Genomic DNA, 17,925 nt, shown 5'->3' with positions numbered 1-17,925 from the left:
TAGTTGCCTTTCATAATGAGTCACAACAAGGTATCTATCAATAACAGTCACTGCCGTTTTACTGGGATGATCTTTTTTGTAATGATGCAATGATACCACCATTCTCAAACACCTTTATGGGCGAGTACAGCCAATCTTAACATCAGACAGTGACAAATAATTGGTTCAGGTTTCTGAAGTCCCAGTCTTTGTGCCTTTACTCTAGAAAGCATATATATATATATATTTATTATATGTTTGCAAATGTGGCACATTCATCTGTATTGCAGTGGATTAGTTTTAAATATGAAATTGTTTTACTTGGTAATCACTTCAAGATATTTCAAATGAAGTGATTCATAAACAAAACAAAACAAATCAATTATGGAAGGCACAAATTTAAGCACATATGAAGATGTCTCACCTCTGACCTAAGGAACATTAATTCACTCCTCAACTGCCTTATAAGACTCTCAACTCGATCTATCTGATATGTATTCATTCGCAAGCCACAATCAAGTCCTTCATCCATGTGTTCTACTGCCCATGATTCTGGAAAATAGATCTGGTCTTTCCCCATCTCTCTCATATCAGTTCTTAAATCCAACAATTTTATTTCAGAATTGTCCTTCTCATCTCGCAACAGGACCTCCTGCACTACGTAGGAGGACACTGGCTTTCCAAGCAGAGAAAGAGGCAGCCCTTCCTGGAAATCCAGTGACAGGGTCTGAACCCGAGGTGCTTCAGGTCTCTTCATCTGCCTTTCCTGTCTTTGTCGTCTTTTACTAGCCCTTTGTTTCCCTTGCATAGCAGAAAATGATAGTGGACAGTCTGCTCCCAGTTCTTTCGATTCACTGTAACTGACCGGACATAAAGCTTTCCCTAGCATTTCTTTAGATTGCTGCTTTACAGAACTGTAAAGTTCCTCTACTGTAAAAGATTCGGAGCCATCACAGTTATCAGTCACTTGTATCTCTGAATCAAGCTGAAAACTCAACTGAAAAGAAAAAAAGATATGCTTTCACTTTTTCAGAGAAATAAACTTTTAACATGTTCCAGATCTTCTCAATCCATTCCTCAAAGTTTTACTTTTTCCCTCTGTTGCCTCCCACAACTCTGAGGGAAAAGAGTATTGTTTTAGGAGAAGCTATGCTTTTCTTTCTGTACTACATGAATTGCTATTTACAGAATAAAGATCAGCATTCATTATACGTGAAAGCAATTAACAAGATGGCCACACATTACATAATTTCAATATAGTTTTTTTTGTATACAATGCTTTATTTTTATTTTTAAAAAAGATACCGTATTTTTTGTCCCATAGGACGCTCCGTCCCATAGGACGCACCTAGTTTTTTGGGGGGGAAATAAAGGAAAAAAATTTTTCCTTTATTTCCCCCCCCCAAAAAAAAAGCAGGTCGGGGAAACCAAACCAGGTCGAGGAACAGCGGGATGGTGGCGCTGTGCCTCCCTGCTGTCCCCCGAGCTTGTGGGGCTGGCCGATGTCTGCCCGGCGCGAGGGGCGCTCTGCTTCAGGGCGCCCCGCCCGCCGGGCAGCAGGCTGCTATCCGAAGCGTGGGGAGGCCTGCGGGGAACTCCTGCAGGGCTCCCCACGCTGCGGATGCCTGCCCAGCACGAGGGGCGCTCTGCTTCAGGGTGCTCCGCCCGCCGGGCGGCAGGCTGCTATCTGCAGCGTGGGGAGCCCTGTGGGGAACTCCCGCAGGGCTGCCTAGGCTGCGGATGTCTTCCTGAAGCCTGGAGAGCGAGAGGGGTCGGTGTGCACCGACCCCTCTCGCTCTCCAGGCTTCAGCAAAAGCCTGCATTCGCCCCATAGGACGCACCCAGATTTCCCCTTCATTTTTGGAGGGGAAAAGGTGCGTCCTATAGGGCGGAAAATTCGGTACTTCAATAATACTCCAATCTAAGAAATCAGTCAAAATGGAATTTACAATGAATAAAACTTAGGCCATTACCTTTTCTTTAACCTCGTCAACATTAACTGTACTCATAAACTCATATTTACTCCTTCTCATCTTCAGATCTTCAGTAAAGGTATCAATCAGCTGCAGGTCATCTGTATCCAATCCTAATCAGAACAAAGTTTACAAGCAGTACTTTAAAATTTAAAACAATGCAAGGTTGACCTCAGTAGCGATAAAAAGTCTCAAAAGCAAGTCATGTGAAAAAACTCTGTATGTAACTTAAAAGAAAGATCTCTCATTATCTCTGAGCCTGCACCACAAAAACATTGGCCCTCACGCATCCAACCCAATTTAGGAAGAGATTAAGGGGGCTAGATAGAACACAGATAGGAACTGGCCAGCCCGGATGCCGAGATCTCATAGGAGGTAGATATTGCTTAAATGAAACAACAATTTAGCAGATCAGATTACCTAGGGAGGTTTAGCATCTCCCTCTAGATATATATTCAAAGGCAAATGCTATAATCATCTGTTTAGGACTGTCATAGAAACCAAAGACCACACTAGATTCCCAACAAGAGTTCAATGAATTTGAGAAGGATTGTTTAATTCATTTCCTCAGCGGTACCAAAAATTAATTATTCAGACTGCTCCAAGAGATAAACGAAGATGTTCTTCTGGATTCATCTATTGTTTGCTGCATGGCGCAAAGTAACTTCAGAGACAACCTACCTAATGTCGCAGCTCTTCTCCCTTTCTCCTGAGCCAGTTTACGAATATGTTGTTTCAGGGCAACTCTTTCTTCTTCTAGTCTTTCAATCTGTAATGTATTCAAATGCCTAGTATTATTATTATTTCAATCTTATTGAAACGGTATGGAGATGAATCAACTTAGATGCTTAGACAAGAAAATCATGACTATGTCCATTTATCACTTGCCTCCTTCAGCAGGATTTGGTTTTCAGCCTTGTACTGCTGCTGTTTCAGTGCTTTGCTGTTTCTAAATTCCGTTAAATCAATCATTGTCTTGGGATCAAGACCTGAAATGTAATACATTGCAGAAATTTGCATATTCAATTAGAAGAATTCCATTCAAGGATGATGGCCTGAGGGATCTAAGGTAGGGAGGAAATTGTCGTCCTACATATCACTCAGTACATAATTATCATCCTACATATCACTCGGGACGCGGGTGGCGCTGTGGGTTAAACCACAGAGCCTAGGACTTGGCGATCAGAAGGTCGGCAGTTTGAATCCCTTCCCTGCAATGGGGTGAGCTCCCGTTGCTCGGTCCCAGCTCCTGCCAACCTAGCAGTTCGAAAGCATGTCAAAGTGCAAGTAGATAAATAGATACCACTCTGGTGGGAAGGTAAACAGAGTTTCTGTGCACTGCTCTGGTTCGCCAGAAGCGGCATAGTCATGCTGGCCACGTGACCCAGAAGCTGTACGCCGGCTCCCTCGGTCAATAAAGCGAGATGAGCACCGCAACTCCAGAGTCAGTCACGACTGGACCTAATGGTCAGGGGTCCCTTTACCTTACATATCACTGAGTTGGATATTTTTGCTCAGATCCTCATTTAGCCAGCCACACTAGGAGCAGTCCTCAGCTGTTGCTTTCAGCTTGTTCATTAAAGGCAGAAATATGCTCTAGAATTCTCTAACTGCACTCTCATATACATTTATGAACATGCACTAGGTGGCAGTTCTAGACGTTTCCTAACAATGGCAAATAAACCAACTCTCAGATCCTGGTGAAACGTTTCTCACACTGTCCCTGGTGCAGCAGTGAGGGACTACTTCTTCTGTAATTAATTATTTGTACTTTCCACTTTTGGCGTAGGGGTCATAGTAATCCCTGGATCTCTTGCTCTGAGGAAAGGGGAGAGAGAGAGAGGACCCAACCTTATGATTACATGATGTCAGATGGTCCTTCCCCTCTGCCACAAAAAATTCTGCTGTCCTTGTCCTAACACTGGAGCTTCACTGTCATGGGTTTGCTGGGGAATAACAGGGGAACAACTGGTTCCTAAAGATCCAACACCTTCCCAGTGTCCCAACATGTTCCTAAACCAGAGAGTATGTTCAGGGGTAGTTCAGTCCCATTTATTTCACTTCCATAGTTTCCAGTGAGAATAAAATAATTAAGGAACAGCACAATAGGATCAATTGCCTTCAGTTCACAGGCCCCCTGGTCATAGGAAGGTTATCTAAGGGCCGCTATACAATTAAATATCTCCAAGAGTTAACATGATACATACCCAGTCGTCCACGGAGGTCTTCATTTTCATCAAGAAAATCATTGATTTTAAGTTCAAGTTTGTTAACTTCTTTAATTAATGTTTCAATTTCATGATCCCTTATTTTAATTTGCTTTTTTAAATCTTTTATTTCAGCAACAGCATCTTCCAGGCCATAAATTCCCTTACAAAAGGAAAAGCAGATAAACTAAGAAGTGCATTAACCAAATGGATTAACCAAGAAATATAGTAACACAAATTCACAGAAGATAAGGCTATCAAAGACTACTAACCATGATAGATATGTTCTACCTCTACTGTTGAAGACTTTTGAATATCAGCTGCTGGAAACCACAAGAGGGAAGAGGGTTGCAGCTTACAAGCTTCCCACAGGCATCTCGTTGGCACCCTTAGAACAGGAGGCTGGACTAGATAGGCCACTGGCTTGATATATATATGCATAATTAAACTTAATGAATTTTCATCTTTTCTGTGGTTCTGCTATCATGATCACAAGACATTGACCTATTAATGGTCTAACAACTTTGGCTAATGTAATATATTCAAGGGAAGGGGCAGATCTGGCATGGACAGAAATTATAAATAAAGAAAAGGACTCCAGGACAGATTCTTTCATCACCTCAGGGACATATTATTTAAAATTACGTGTGACCCATTTAACAAATTTGCTATTAGTCTTCCCCATACCCTTTTAGAGTATTGTGTCAAATCAAACTACATACTGATTCATAATCTCTCATTCGTTTCAGAGTGTCAATAAGTTCTTTGTCCTTCTCCCTTGCATCAGCTTCTGCAAGTTCTGCTACCATTTCAGCTTCTTTGGTTTTCTGTTCCAACATATGTAATTTCTCTTGGATGTTCCCAATATGGCCCTGTTGAGCAGAAGATGACAGACCTAAAAAGATACAACAGACGTCCATAGAAAGTTGGTGAGAAACTAACTGGAAGACATACTGACAGTGAATGAAAATTAAGAGAGAAACTCATAGCGAGTAACAATTAATCAAACCTCCTTCCCATCATATATATCTAATCCAGGAAGGGGAGAGCATTAAATATTCAGTCTTGCATATACAAAAGCAGGAGCTCTGTAAGAACTTGATCCTATGCAATAAGCAGGACCAGAACTGGGTGAGGTTTTCTCCAAAGGAAGGTCAAACATCTGCAGTTATAAGGACAAACCTACCTGTGGAATGTGTGAGACCTCACGAGGAATGGTTTATATTCATAAATGCACCATAAGACATACAACAGGAAATGAAATATCCATAAAAAGTTCAGGCCATTGGTAGGGAACCTCTGGGCTGAATTAGATCCAGCAGGACATTTGGAATAACCAATACCTACCTCTCCCATACCTAACGTCTTCTGATGCAGACATGGCAAAAGCTTCAGCTACTAGGAAAGGAAGAATCCTCCTTCACAGCCATGGCTTGAAGTTTTAATCACCTGACATCATATTAACTCAGGTGATTGACTGGTGGGTGGTTTGGCCCACTTGTGGAAGTGGCCTGCAGAGGACTGGCCTCTGCACGTGGCCCTCCAACTGGTTGAAACGTATCATTATGAGGCCATGCAGACATAACGCTCCCACTCAGTAGTGGTCCACAAGAGTATGTGCTTTCTTGTCTCATGCACAAAATCCACAGTATTAGTCACGATAAATGGGTTCAGCACAGACAAGAATCATGGTTAACACTAACCAAACTTGAGTCTTAACCAGGTTATAAAATCAGTTTCAAATCCAGTCAAAACATATGGCTAAAGTTACACAAAACACATAAACAAGTTACTTTTTTCTTTTTGAAGTTCTCTTTTCATGTCCTCAATAAGCACTGCATTCTTTTCCATCTCTTTCGTATACTGTTCAACCTGTTCCGTGAGCAGTTTGATCTGACTGTCTCTTTCTTGCACACCCTGAAAAAATATAATTTGGTACCTAATTAATAGCACTGATAGTAAGCCATTAACAAACAAAAGATCAAAGTTAAAAGAAAAAACAGAAGTACTTACAACATAGAGTTCTGATATTATCTAGAAGAACGACAAGGAAAGGCAAAAGCAGCAAAAATAAAAGCAGAGAGGTAAAAATAAAATGCACATCCTGCATCATCATAAAAACGAGGAACTTTTTAAAGCTAAACTCAATTTCATTTGTACTTTGGTCCAGACAGACATTACTTACCTTATACTGTTATATGAAAACAGAACTAACATTTTAACTGCATACAACAGTTTTTTTCATAATTTACTCCAGGGTAACATATGCCAAAGAGCCACATGTTAGCTACTATGGGTGCACCGTGCATGCATGTGAAGTTTCCACATTAAAATTATAGTATAAGAATTTTCCAGGGGTCCACAGATTTTTGGGGGGAGAAGTGCTACCACCCCCCTCACTCTGCGCTTTTGGAGAAAGAACAAGCAAAAGGTAAGCCAGAGGTTGCCATTCATTGCTGAAGGCCCCACAGGCAGGAACAGGCAAAGAAGCTGGCATGCTTTCAAACAGGGCCACAGCCCCATTGATTAATAGTGACCCTCAACTTCAGAGCTAAATGTTTCGTGTATGAAGACCATTAGTTATACTTGGAGTGGATCCACTGAAATCAATCATCTCAGGTTAGTTTAAATTCCTTGATTTCAGTGTGTCTATTCAGTGTGTGACATAGCTGGGTATAACATAAGATTATAACATAATAAAATGTAAACATGTGAAAGAAAGTATAGTTCATGCTGGAAAAGATATATATATGTTTCAGCTGAGTTTATAGTAAGTTTTAATACATGCAGCTCATTAGAAAATGAAGCACTGTTTTAACAGATACACATTTTTGGTCTACAACACCTATTAAAATCCTAACACGTGGAGAAGTCATCAGATTTCCCCTCCAAATGAAACTTAGGTTTCATAATTCATAAGTAGGAACCAGTGACGGTGAACCAGTGAACCTACTCTATAAGTAGGAACCAATTTGAACCAGTGAAGGCGGTGAAGGTCTAGTGTGAGTGTCTAGAGGTGATTGGAGGATGGATGGTGGCTAACAGATTGAGGCTGAATCCTGACAAGACAGAAGTACTGTTTTGGAGGGACAGGCAGGTGTAGAGGACTCCCTGGTCCTGAATAGGGTTAACTGTGCCCATGAAGGACCTGGTACGCAGCCTGGGAGTCATTTTGGACTCACAGCTGTCCATGGAGGCACAGGTCAATGCTGTGTCCAGGGCAGCTGTCTACCAGCTCCACCTGGTACGCAGGCTGAGACCCTACCTGCCTGCAGACTGTCTCACCAGAGTGGTGCATGCTCTAGTTATCTCCTACTTGGACTACTGCAATATCTCCCCTCTAAAACAGGGACACAAAGTAAACTCCTTCTATTCATTGTGTTGTACTCTATACTCATGCATAGATTTCTAATATTTAACACAAATATTTGTTTGGTTTCTTCTTATTGGAGAGAAAACTACCTGCTGGAGGGCCATAACGCTGCTCTTGTCAGCATCAAGGTGGGCCATTTTCAGCTTCTCTCTCAGAGTTAACAACATTTGCTGATACTCAATGATTTCTTCATCTTTAGAAGCCAAGATTCCCTGCAAAGTAGAATATGGTAAGGTGGAAAATCTTCAACAAAACGTAAATCTTAAAAGGTAGCTGAAATAAGTTATGTAATACCTTCCATTCTTCCACTTTTTCATTCACAGCTGCCATGAGAGGGTCATCTTCTTCATTCTTTGCTTTAAGTTGCTCCATTAACTCATGAACCTGTGAGGTACCATCGATATATGATGCATGAAATATGACGTATGAAAATACAAGCTATGAGTGTGTTACTCCAAATGCATTAACAAAGGGAATCAATGGTTATCCAGTTTTTACTCTATTTGCTTACTGAATCAAATACTTATTTAATGATCAATTTGTCATCACTCAGTGGTCACGCAGGATGTGTCATCTTTCTGATTTGATCTTTCTGTTTTGGTCCATTGTATTCCAATTTTAAGGTCTTTTATAGTTGTACAGTATCTTTACTAATCTGCTTCTGGAAAGAAGGTAGGTTACATTTTACCTGAAACTTATACTGTTCCTTTTCCTTTTTTAGTTGGTCCACGACAATGTCAGATTGCTGCACGATAAGCTTCATTTTATTGTACTCATCAGTCATCTTTTCCATTTCTTGCACCGATTCTTCTAGATTCTTCCTCATTTCCTGATTCTGAGCCTCTAATTTTTCATTAGCTTCAGTCAAACTCTACGAATTTAAAAGTAAAATATTTATAATGAGAAACCCATTTCAAAGTTGAAAAAAGCCAGCTCTGGCAAACTCCAAAATGGACTGATAGAGCCAACCCTGGATCCAAGTAAAGTAGGATTAATTTTTACCACAAGACCACCACAACTAACAACCACTGCTTAATCCACTGAAATATATTACTCACTTACTTCTTAGCCCCAAAGTCTAAAACAAAACCATCTGCAACATTAATAATCAAGAGATCTTAAGAGCCATATCCTAAGTGTCCATCTAGAAAAATTGGAGCGATGCCATCTTCATATCAGCAGAAGATACAAAATTCACTGAATGCTGATGTTTTAAATTCTTCTGTTATTTTCGTGCTGCTGATTGTATCAATATACAGCAAAAAACAATTTGAATAATTTTTAATACGCTGATACTTATATGCTGTTTTGGTCATTATTGCAGAAAAGCAGGATAAAAATAAATTAAAACACACTGTAATAAATTTCTCTAGTTATTGAAAGGTGAAGTACTCATCACAATAACCCAAATTCCTAACTAAGTATCCTTGGCACAAGAAAGACTCCGAAAGTCCACTAGATAGAATGATACAGTCCGAAGATTTATATTAGATTCAAAATTCTGAAAATAAAGACAAGACAAGGGCAACCCCTTTAAGTTTACCTGAATTTCATCTAGATACTGGACAAGCTCAAAGTTCTTTTTTGATAACTGTGACCTGTAATCTGATTCTTCTCCTCTTCGTGAAAGAAGCGTTTCTTTTTGTGTATCTATCTGTCTCTGATAGTCAATTACATCCTGACGAAGTTGTTCATTCTGCATAAGACAAACAGGAGGAATTGGGAAAATTATACAAATCAAGCATTTGAAGTGTGCCAACAAATGCCACAAGTCAATGTGTGATCTACAGTATCTGAAACAAACTACAATATCACACACAAATATATCCAATAATCCTACAAACTATTAAGCTGAATACTCACCCTCTTTTTTCTTCGCTTTTTCTTCAAAGGAAATAGAGTAGAATAAGAAAGAAAATCAAGGCTAATTAACATATAACTTAGGAAAGCTTAAAAGTAAAAAGAAGAGAGCTGTTCATAATTGGCCAGGAAACATCAAAAAAGCACATTAACAGCGTAATGCTATGAAATTTATGTTGGCAGTGGCTAATAAGTTAAAGTGAGAGGTCTTTGTGCAAGAAGGTGAGGACTTCCTTTCTCCTTGCATCAGAATTCACCCATCGCAGTGATTTAAATCATTCCAAATTAATGGGCCTAAATTTAAAAATATATATTTAGGACTTGGATACAAGCCAGAGGTAAGAAATGATAGACAGACAGCAGGTTAGAAGTACAGTGCGTGATAAAACAGTTGTGACAGTAAGACAAAGAAAACAAGCAGGTTATAAAGAACACCTATGAAACAGAAAATACTCCTTAGTAACACAAGTCCTTGCCGCCCTACAACAGAGTCTCACTCTAAATTATTTAAAATACTATTTTAAACCAGAGGATGGGGGGAGAGCTGCATGCATGGGAGGGAAGGTCAATCAAACATTGATTCCAAAGTTCTTCACTAACCTCCCTTCTCAACTTGCTGTTTTCATTTTCTGCATCCTCATTCCGAAGAGCAAGCTAAAACAACAAAATTAGTTAGCTAGGAAAATGTATCAAGTACAAAACGAAGGCATATTTTCCAGAAGTATCAACACTCCTGGAGTACATGAATAGTAAATACTGTATTATATATGCATAGATAGGTAGGTAAATAGATACACACAAACACACACAGGGGGAGGGCAGCTCCTGCTCGCATTTCTCATCAACCCTTCCTACCAACTACCCCAACAAGTCCTTCAATGCTATTGCCAGTCCACTTCCTTTACAACTCACCCAAAGCCCACATCCCCTCACAGCTCCTTAAACGAATTCAACTGATCTCAGCCTACCTGCCAACCCACCCCCAACCATATTGCCAATCCCTCTCCCCTCACAGCTTGCTCCAATGCCAAGATCCCTCTGTACTGCTGCCACTGGGGAGGGGCAGGGGATTGAAAAGAACAAAATATTTCATCCCTTTGCTCCTCTTAAAACTGTACAAGACTGCACTGCTTTACAGTGGTACCTCGGGTTACATACGCTTCAGGTTACAGACTCCATTAACCCAGAAATAGTACCTCGGGTTAAGAACTTTGAATGAGAACAGAAACCGTGCTCTGGCGGCACGGCGGCAGCAGGAGGCCCCATTAGCTAAAGTGGTGCTTCAGGTTAAGAACAGTTTCAGGTTAAGAACGGACCTCCGGAACGAATTAAGTACTTAACCTGAGGTACCACTGTATATTTCTAAATTCCCGGTCTCATAGTGTATTCACAACCTCTGTTTTGTGCAAATGCATACATCTTTAACTTTTTTCCATTTCTATTGCTATTATTCAATACAAGTCTTCAATTTTATATTACTTTCCACAGTTTTACAGATGTCTACTTAAAATACTGCATACCTGTTCATTGACTTTCTTTTCTTTCTCCAGCTCCTTCTCCATATCTGCCAACTCTCTGTCTTTTTGTTCCATCTGCCTTTCCAGCTGACGGATCTCATCACGCAAAAAGCGAGTATCACGACCACCAGTAGATCGATGTGCTGCCTTAAAACACCATTAAAATATAACAAACTATGAATGTGTTTCCAGTTAAGGTAAGCAGGATAGTACAGAACTGTTTTAATCAACATTTCAACACACACACACACACACACAAACATTTTGCATTCATTCATTCTGCACAAGTTGGGAAAAGTCAGGTTATACCTGACTTTAATCTAGTATTTGTACTGTAGCGTATTTCAGCTTCAAAAATTCAAATGGTTTAAAATAAAGGTATGCTTTAAAGGACTAAGGTAAAGGTAAAGGGACCCCTGACCTTTAGGTCCAGTCGTGGCCGACTCTGGGGTTGCGGCGCTCATCTTGCTTTACTGTCCAAGGGTGCCGGTGTACAGCTTCTGGGTCATGTGGCAAACCAGAGAAGCGCAAACCAGAGCAGCGCACGGAGACACCATTTACCTTCCCATCTGTTTATCTACTTGCACTTTGACATGCTTTCGAACTGCTAGGTTGGCAGGAGCAGGAACCGAGCAACGGGAGCTCACCCCGTTGCAGGGATTCGAACCGCCGACCTTCTGATCGCCAAGTTCTAGGCTCTGTGGTTTAACCCACAGCGCCACCCGCATCCCCTTAAAGGACTAACCATGCACAATTATATATGTTTAGCTGTTTTACATTCCCACTATGTTTAATACATGAAGGAAAATCGAAAAGTGATTTTGTCATAGCGTGCAGTAGGAACTTGCCTTTGCTACATTCTAAAGGCACTATGCTACAGATGAAACCTGTGATCAAAATAGCTGTGATTTCAACCAATAAGGGTCTGACCTTCCTACAGTTAAGCAAATTTAAGTCCTGCTTATTTCATTTGCCCTTTGAAATTGCAGGACACAGTTTAAAAGTATCTAACTTTAAAAGGTTGAATTACACACTTACAATTATAGTTATGTCCCCAAATGTTCTGTTTATGTTTAATCAAATCAAATCAAATCAAATTTTAAAAATATAGACTAGAAATGCAATCCTATTCTCCTCTACAATGTTCATGATTGGAAGGGGTTAGGATTATATGTAGTTTCCTCCCTTCCATCCTCCAGGGGGAGACTGCACAGAAGGGAAGCTAAACTTTCCTCAGGCACAGGGAAAGCTATCACCAGCTGTTCTTGCCAGTATGAAGCTGGGATGTTCCACAGTGGGGTTTGGGTCTCGTAAAGGTGTCAATTATTGAACCCATCAACAGTGCCAGAGTGAGGCTGGCACAGCAGAAAATATGTTCTTTCCCACTCCTTCTGCCCTGGCCAGAACAAGCCAGCAGGACTTGGAATGTATTGGTGGACTTGCTGTTCCACTCCACCACTGCCCTGCCTCTCGTTAGGATTGCTTTGCCAATGCCCATTAAAAAAATAATAACTTAATAATGCTATACATCAAGTAGTACCACCAAGAACAGAATAAATAGTATAAAATGCAACTTTACATTTTGGCATACCTCTAACTCCTTTTCCAGTTTCATCACTTTAGTTTTTAACTGATTTTCTGTTAGAATAAACAAGACACACAAAATTACCAAAATATATTTCCATAAGCCTCCAAATGAAATCTACAATAAGCTTGGTGGCAACCTCTACTAACATTACAATGAGTGACTTATTTAAATCAAATTTTAGTAACAACAAAATTGAAGCTACATTATGATCCTTTTTGTAAAAAAAAAAAAATACTCTTTACATAGTTTTGAAAACAATAAAACAAGCAATAGAGGAGAAATGGCAAATCACATGTTGATGGACTGTCACTATAAATAACTGAACTCAGGAACTTAAATATGCTTTAACTTCTAATGGAAGTTTCCATCATCATCTACTGACCCTGCTGAAAATTGTGAATATACAAGTGTACACGTAAGTGTGTGTTACTTATCCACAAAAACTGATGATACCAAATTTGGCTTGCTCCTCCCCAGCTTTCTCAACTTCTTCCAATGCCAGTTCTACTTCTTGATTTTTCATCTACAACAAAAATAGAAGTAAGACAAGTGCCCAGAACAAATAATTACATATGAAGCTACAAGATTACTGTATGTAGACTAAAAGAAGATGCATGTTGCTACACACAAGTAAACACAATATAAGCAAGCAGAGGTTTTAGTTTAGAGGAATGCATCCGTTATAAATTTCAGCAGATCATATAAAGCAAGCAACAGGGAGCAATTCATCCAGCTATTTCCAAATGTGCCCTTTTGAAAAATGACCATGCCCACTTTTCAGCTCCTGTGGGGTTGGGGAATGGATCCATGCAATCCTTAGCTCAAAAAAAAGAAAAGAAAAGAAAAGAAAAGAAAAGAAAAGAAAAGAAAAGAAAAGAAAAGAAACCACTATACTATGCATCAGAAACCAAGAAACTTTCTCATTTTCACACTTGACATAGGAATTGGGTAGAAAACTTTAAGACCCAGAAGAAAAACTCCAGGGAAATTAGACTGTTTCCTAACAGGGTTATTCAGACTAAGGACTGGGAATCTTTCAACAGGTGTACACCTTCCTGTAGACCAGTAGGACAAAACTCAAATTACTCAGGGCACTGTCACTAGCATTCAAGAGGGTTGCACTAATGCATTAACTATGAAAAAGCATTTCTGTCACATTTTTCCTAACTGCATTTATCAACCAAAGGAACTGTAGATGGGCAGGCCAAAATGACATGTTTCACCTCAAAATTCTAATTTATCCCTGTAAAAAAACAGTAATTACCCTGTGACACAAACATCAGAACTTCCACTATAGATTAAGTGAAGAAGACTGTCTTTCCGCAACAAGATGGACTTTTGCCACGCCCCTGACAGGAACAACTGCACTTACTACTGTTGGGGGCACCTGCTGACTTGGCTGGAGGGGAAAGGCTGCAAGCAGAGAGTTTGCCCTAGGATGGAGGAAACAGACTCTGCATTGCTGCCTAGCCTGGAATGGAAAGCTCATGCTCATGCAAAATTTGCTTCTTAGAAGTAATTAGGACGCATCAGTACTGACCCTCATTAATGACTGAGAAATTTTAAAAAGCTGAATTAAACGTTCAGGGTTCTCATCCTTCAGATCGCTTCCATCAACCTAAAGATAAAAGCAAAATACTTTATTACTATTAAACAGTTTAATATTAAGCATTATATCCATTTAGTTTCTTCACATAAAATGCTCAATTCACTGTTCAAAATACCTTAGCCAACATCTCCAGCAAAGTATCCGCTAGCTCCTCCTGACGAGGTAAAGAATCAGGATCTACTCTCATAACCTTCTTCCATTCTAAAATGGGTGCCATCTTGAATGTTCATTTATCTCTGTACAAAAAGAAAAAGAAAGGTATTTTGAGAAGACATGAAAATATCCACAAAGGTAGTCATTCCCTTTACAAAGATATTTACAAAGGAAGCAAAAGACATTTACAAATATATTTACAAAGGAAGCAAAAGTTTACTAGACATTATGTTCATGATATAAACAGAAACACAAAACAGGTCATTATTAGAATCAAAACATTCTTGCTTGTGTGCTCAAGTGCTTCAGCATCATTTCCATTTTTAAAATCTCTAACTGTACTAGGAGTAGTTCAGGAGGGGCACTCACTTATAGGAGGGCATACAAGAGAGGGAAAGGACAACTCTAACGGCATAAGTGCATGGCTTTGTTGATCTCACATGGGATTGAATACCACAACTTTAGAGTCGCTGCTAAGAAAACCCTAAAGTACAGACAGTGCCTTTTGTTTTTCATACAGTAGTTGTGAGGTTTCCACATGCCACTTCCATCCCTCATCCAACGTAGCATATCCGTCAAGTGAGGATAACATTGTAAACCATCAAACTTGCTCCCACAGGAGACCGGTGATGGCTACCAGCTTGGATGGCTTTAAAAGAACACTGGACAAATTCATGGAGAAAACCATTCATGGTTACCAGTCAGGATATGTTACTCTGCTCTGCTGCTACAGTTGGAGGCATTAGAACCAATTGCTGGGAACCACAGGAGGGGAGAGGACTATCTTGCGCCAAGGACCCTGCTTACCGGATTCCCACAAACACCTGTTTATCCCCTGTGAGAACAGGATGCGATGCCAGGTGAGCATGGCTCGTTTTTTATGTCCTTACCTGATGCAGTGGGCTCAAGGCCACAACCCCTATGGTCATGAAGCGCACACACTTTCAAGCGAGTACACCTTAAACCTATAGAGGTATATAGCTGTACCTATAGTTCACGGGGGTATATAGCTGAGGTATATAGTTATAGGTATATAGCTATATAGAGGTATATAGCTGTACCTATAGTTCACGGGGGTATATAGCTGAGGTATATAGAGGTATATAGTTATAGGTATATAGCTATATAGAGGTATATAGTTGGACCTATAGTTCACGGGGGGGAGAAAAGATTAACAGATTGGCTGGTCTTTCAATGTCTACTACAAGACTCTCGAAAGGAGTTTAAACACACACACACACACAGGCCTTCGCCATAAACCTTTCGAAAGCGCCTCTAGACCCTCCGAAGTGGGTCAGCTGGGAAAGGAAGCGAAGCTATGAGCCTTTTTACCCCGGATACCTAGGATGCGGAGGCTCCACGCAACCTCTCCTGCGCGCTTCGCAGTGAGCCAGTAGGTTTACTCCAGAGGAAGCGGGTCGAGGATTGCAGCCATTTGTTTCCCCAGGCAAGGAAACGCCTCTCTGCTCTCGGAGCCAAACGGTCAGCGAGGAGTGCAGCCTAGTGGCCGCTAGTCCCCCTTCCGGAGCCCCGCCTCGCCCGCCAGGTGCAGGCGACGTTAATCCGCGTTTATTTGTTCACGAAAACATCCCTCCCTCCTTCTGGCTCGCTGGTTTCCTCAAGTCGTTCACCGAGGAGGCGGAGCAGGCCGCTGCTGCTAGGCGACGCCCTCAAACACTGCTCGCCCTCAGCCGGAAGAACCCGGATCTTCTTAACTGGAGCGAGAGCCGAGTCAAAACTCCCGCGGGACTACAACCCCCATCATGCCCCAGCCGAAGACCACAAGTCCCGGCATGCCTTGGGGTGAACGGACCGAAAAGGAACAGCCGCGTTGTGGCGCGCGCTGAGGCTGACTTCGCACTGAACAAGGGCAGGCGCGCTTTCCCGAGTGAGCGTGCCTGCATGCTTGTTCACGGCATGCCGTGGCCTTCAGCAGGGAAAAGATACTGCCGAAGGAATCTTAGGCTAAAGGGCGGGAGCCACGGGGAGGACTACATATCCCAGGCTGCTCCGCGCCGGCCAAGAGGCAGAAGTCGGCGGAGTATCCACCGCTTGGAATGCCGGGGGAGGGAGTCGGGCTTCCCAGCATCCTTTGCCGAGCTCCGTGGGTGACAGGGGGAAGTGTCTGCGCGTGCGCACTTACGGGAGGGAGGCTCCGATCGCTCGCCCCGGGTTCGGTTTTCCCAAGGAGGTGCGGCTGAAGCACCAGCGGAGCGAGACATGGCGGAGAGCGTGTGCATCCCAGGCGAACCCAGGTACAGGATCGCGCGCAGCTAAGAGCTGCGGGGAGAGTCTTGGATCGGGGTTCTGAGAGAAGAGAGCGGCTGGCTCTTTGGCCCCCACGCGACGGGGACGGGAGAGGGACGGAGGGGAAGAGGCTTGGTTCTGCCCGGTGCGGTTTCTTGCGCGACTCTCGAGGAGAGCGCTGCAGCTTCCATACCAGGTACAGGATTCAACCCGATGTAGGGATGAATCGCCTTTGCTTTTGGAATTGCGCGCTGGACCTCGCGTGCAATTCATCAGCTCGCGGTCTCCCTTAAGGTGGGAGGATGTACTGCTAAGATACGGTCGAAGGAAAGGCTTGCGGTGTATAGCGTGAGTGTTCACACGTGACGCTTGTGAAGACCCCCGAGTTAAGTCGTGGATTTCTTCGTGCATATCATGGGCGTGATGGGGGGGCGGGGCAGAGAGGAAAGTGCTCTCTGTGTAGAAAATAGTGCAAGAAAATAGTTGCACATGCCCCATGGGAAAACCTAAGTGTTTCCCAACTGCTTAGTGCACCGTAGGCCCAGCACAATCCCGTGCATCTTTACTCGGAAGCAAGTGTTCGTGCATTCCATAGGATCTACTCCGGAAGTAAGCGAGTTTAGGATTGCACCCTCAAGCTGCAGCGAAGTTAAATGGCTGCACATTAGTTCCAACTGAGTGATACGATTGGTTACATGGGGCTTAAGCGCTACTTTCTCTTACTTTCTCTGTATTTATACTGTGGAGATTCCAGTTACTGTGTAACAAGTTATGAGCAAACCTTACAACTACGGTAACGTGTGGCGTTTTTCGTTACGATGTTGATTTCATCAAGTAGATAGTAGCAATGCAGAGTAAAGTGACTGCTGTTATGTTTTGTTATTTTACAAGCTGTAACATTTGTTAAGGAATGCTTTGGAGATCAGGCTGCAACGAAACTCATTTTGGAACAGGAAGTGGGTAGAGGAAATATATACCCGAGCACACACACAGTAATTATATATAAACTTGGGTATCACTTTCCTTCTGCATAGATAATTTATTAGAAAGGTTTAATGTTTGTTGGTGACTGTATCTATGCTGTATCTATTCACCATTTACAAACTATGAGCTGGGGAGGGGGAGCCTGAAACTTTGAGGCAAAATGTAGTTCTGACTGCTTATCCCCATCTGCAATGTTGCTTTGTTTTATTTGACCTCTTATCATAAGCAGCCTTGAGCAGCTTGAGTAAAGAACAGTCCAGTAATTGGGATGCTCAACAATACTGAACCAAAGGCATTCTAATTGTCTTCTTTCATTATTCATGTGTCCTTTTTTTTTTTTTTTGTTAGCATAAGCCTGACAAGGAATAATCTGTTACATGTGAATATTCTTGATATTATCAGCTTGTCACTTCCCAGACTCTCTCTTTAAGAACC

General features: G+C 41.7%; 2 protein-coding genes across 2 annotated transcripts in view; one reads left to right on the top strand and one right to left on the bottom strand.

The window, feature by feature from the left end:
- CEP290 (centrosomal protein 290) overlaps positions 1-16,021 on the bottom strand; it is a 48,356-nt gene extending 32,335 nt beyond the window's left edge. The window contains exons 1-19 of the mRNA XM_081211177.1: positions 15,592-16,021; positions 14,222-14,342; positions 14,038-14,115; positions 12,951-13,020; positions 12,501-12,547; positions 10,913-11,056; positions 9,993-10,046; positions 9,076-9,228; positions 8,221-8,403; positions 7,827-7,916; positions 7,622-7,744; positions 6,173-6,193; positions 5,953-6,076; positions 4,882-5,054; positions 4,160-4,322; positions 2,841-2,941; positions 2,634-2,721; positions 1,953-2,065; positions 404-976 (exon numbers count right to left, since the gene is read on the bottom strand). Coding sequence (XP_081067303.1) covers positions 404-976; positions 1,953-2,065; positions 2,634-2,721; positions 2,841-2,941; positions 4,160-4,322; positions 4,882-5,054; positions 5,953-6,076; positions 6,173-6,193; positions 7,622-7,744; positions 7,827-7,916; positions 8,221-8,403; positions 9,076-9,228; positions 9,993-10,046; positions 10,913-11,056; positions 12,501-12,547; positions 12,951-13,020; positions 14,038-14,115; positions 14,222-14,323 — 2,400 coding nt within the window. The 5' untranslated portion in view covers positions 14,324-14,342; positions 15,592-16,021. The remainder of the gene's footprint in view (positions 1-403; positions 977-1,952; positions 2,066-2,633; positions 2,722-2,840; positions 2,942-4,159; positions 4,323-4,881; positions 5,055-5,952; positions 6,077-6,172; positions 6,194-7,621; positions 7,745-7,826; positions 7,917-8,220; positions 8,404-9,075; positions 9,229-9,992; positions 10,047-10,912; positions 11,057-12,500; positions 12,548-12,950; positions 13,021-14,037; positions 14,116-14,221; positions 14,343-15,591) is intronic.
- A 293-nt stretch (positions 16,022-16,314) lies between these two features.
- Positions 16,315-17,925, top strand: part of TMTC3 (transmembrane O-mannosyltransferase targeting cadherins 3) — a 36,411-nt gene continuing 34,800 nt past the window's right edge. Inside the window, exon 1 of the mRNA XM_081211215.1 lies at positions 16,315-16,514. The gene's annotated coding sequence lies outside the window, so the exon portion shown is untranslated. The remainder of the gene's footprint in view (positions 16,515-17,925) is intronic.

This window comes from Podarcis bocagei (genome assembly GCF_964188305.1).
Source record: "Podarcis bocagei genome assembly, chromosome: 10".
Lineage (NCBI taxonomy): Eukaryota > Metazoa > Chordata > Lepidosauria > Squamata > Lacertidae > Podarcis > Podarcis bocagei.
Note: the sequence above shows the minus strand (reverse complement) of the source record. Positions and strands in the feature narration are given on the sequence as shown.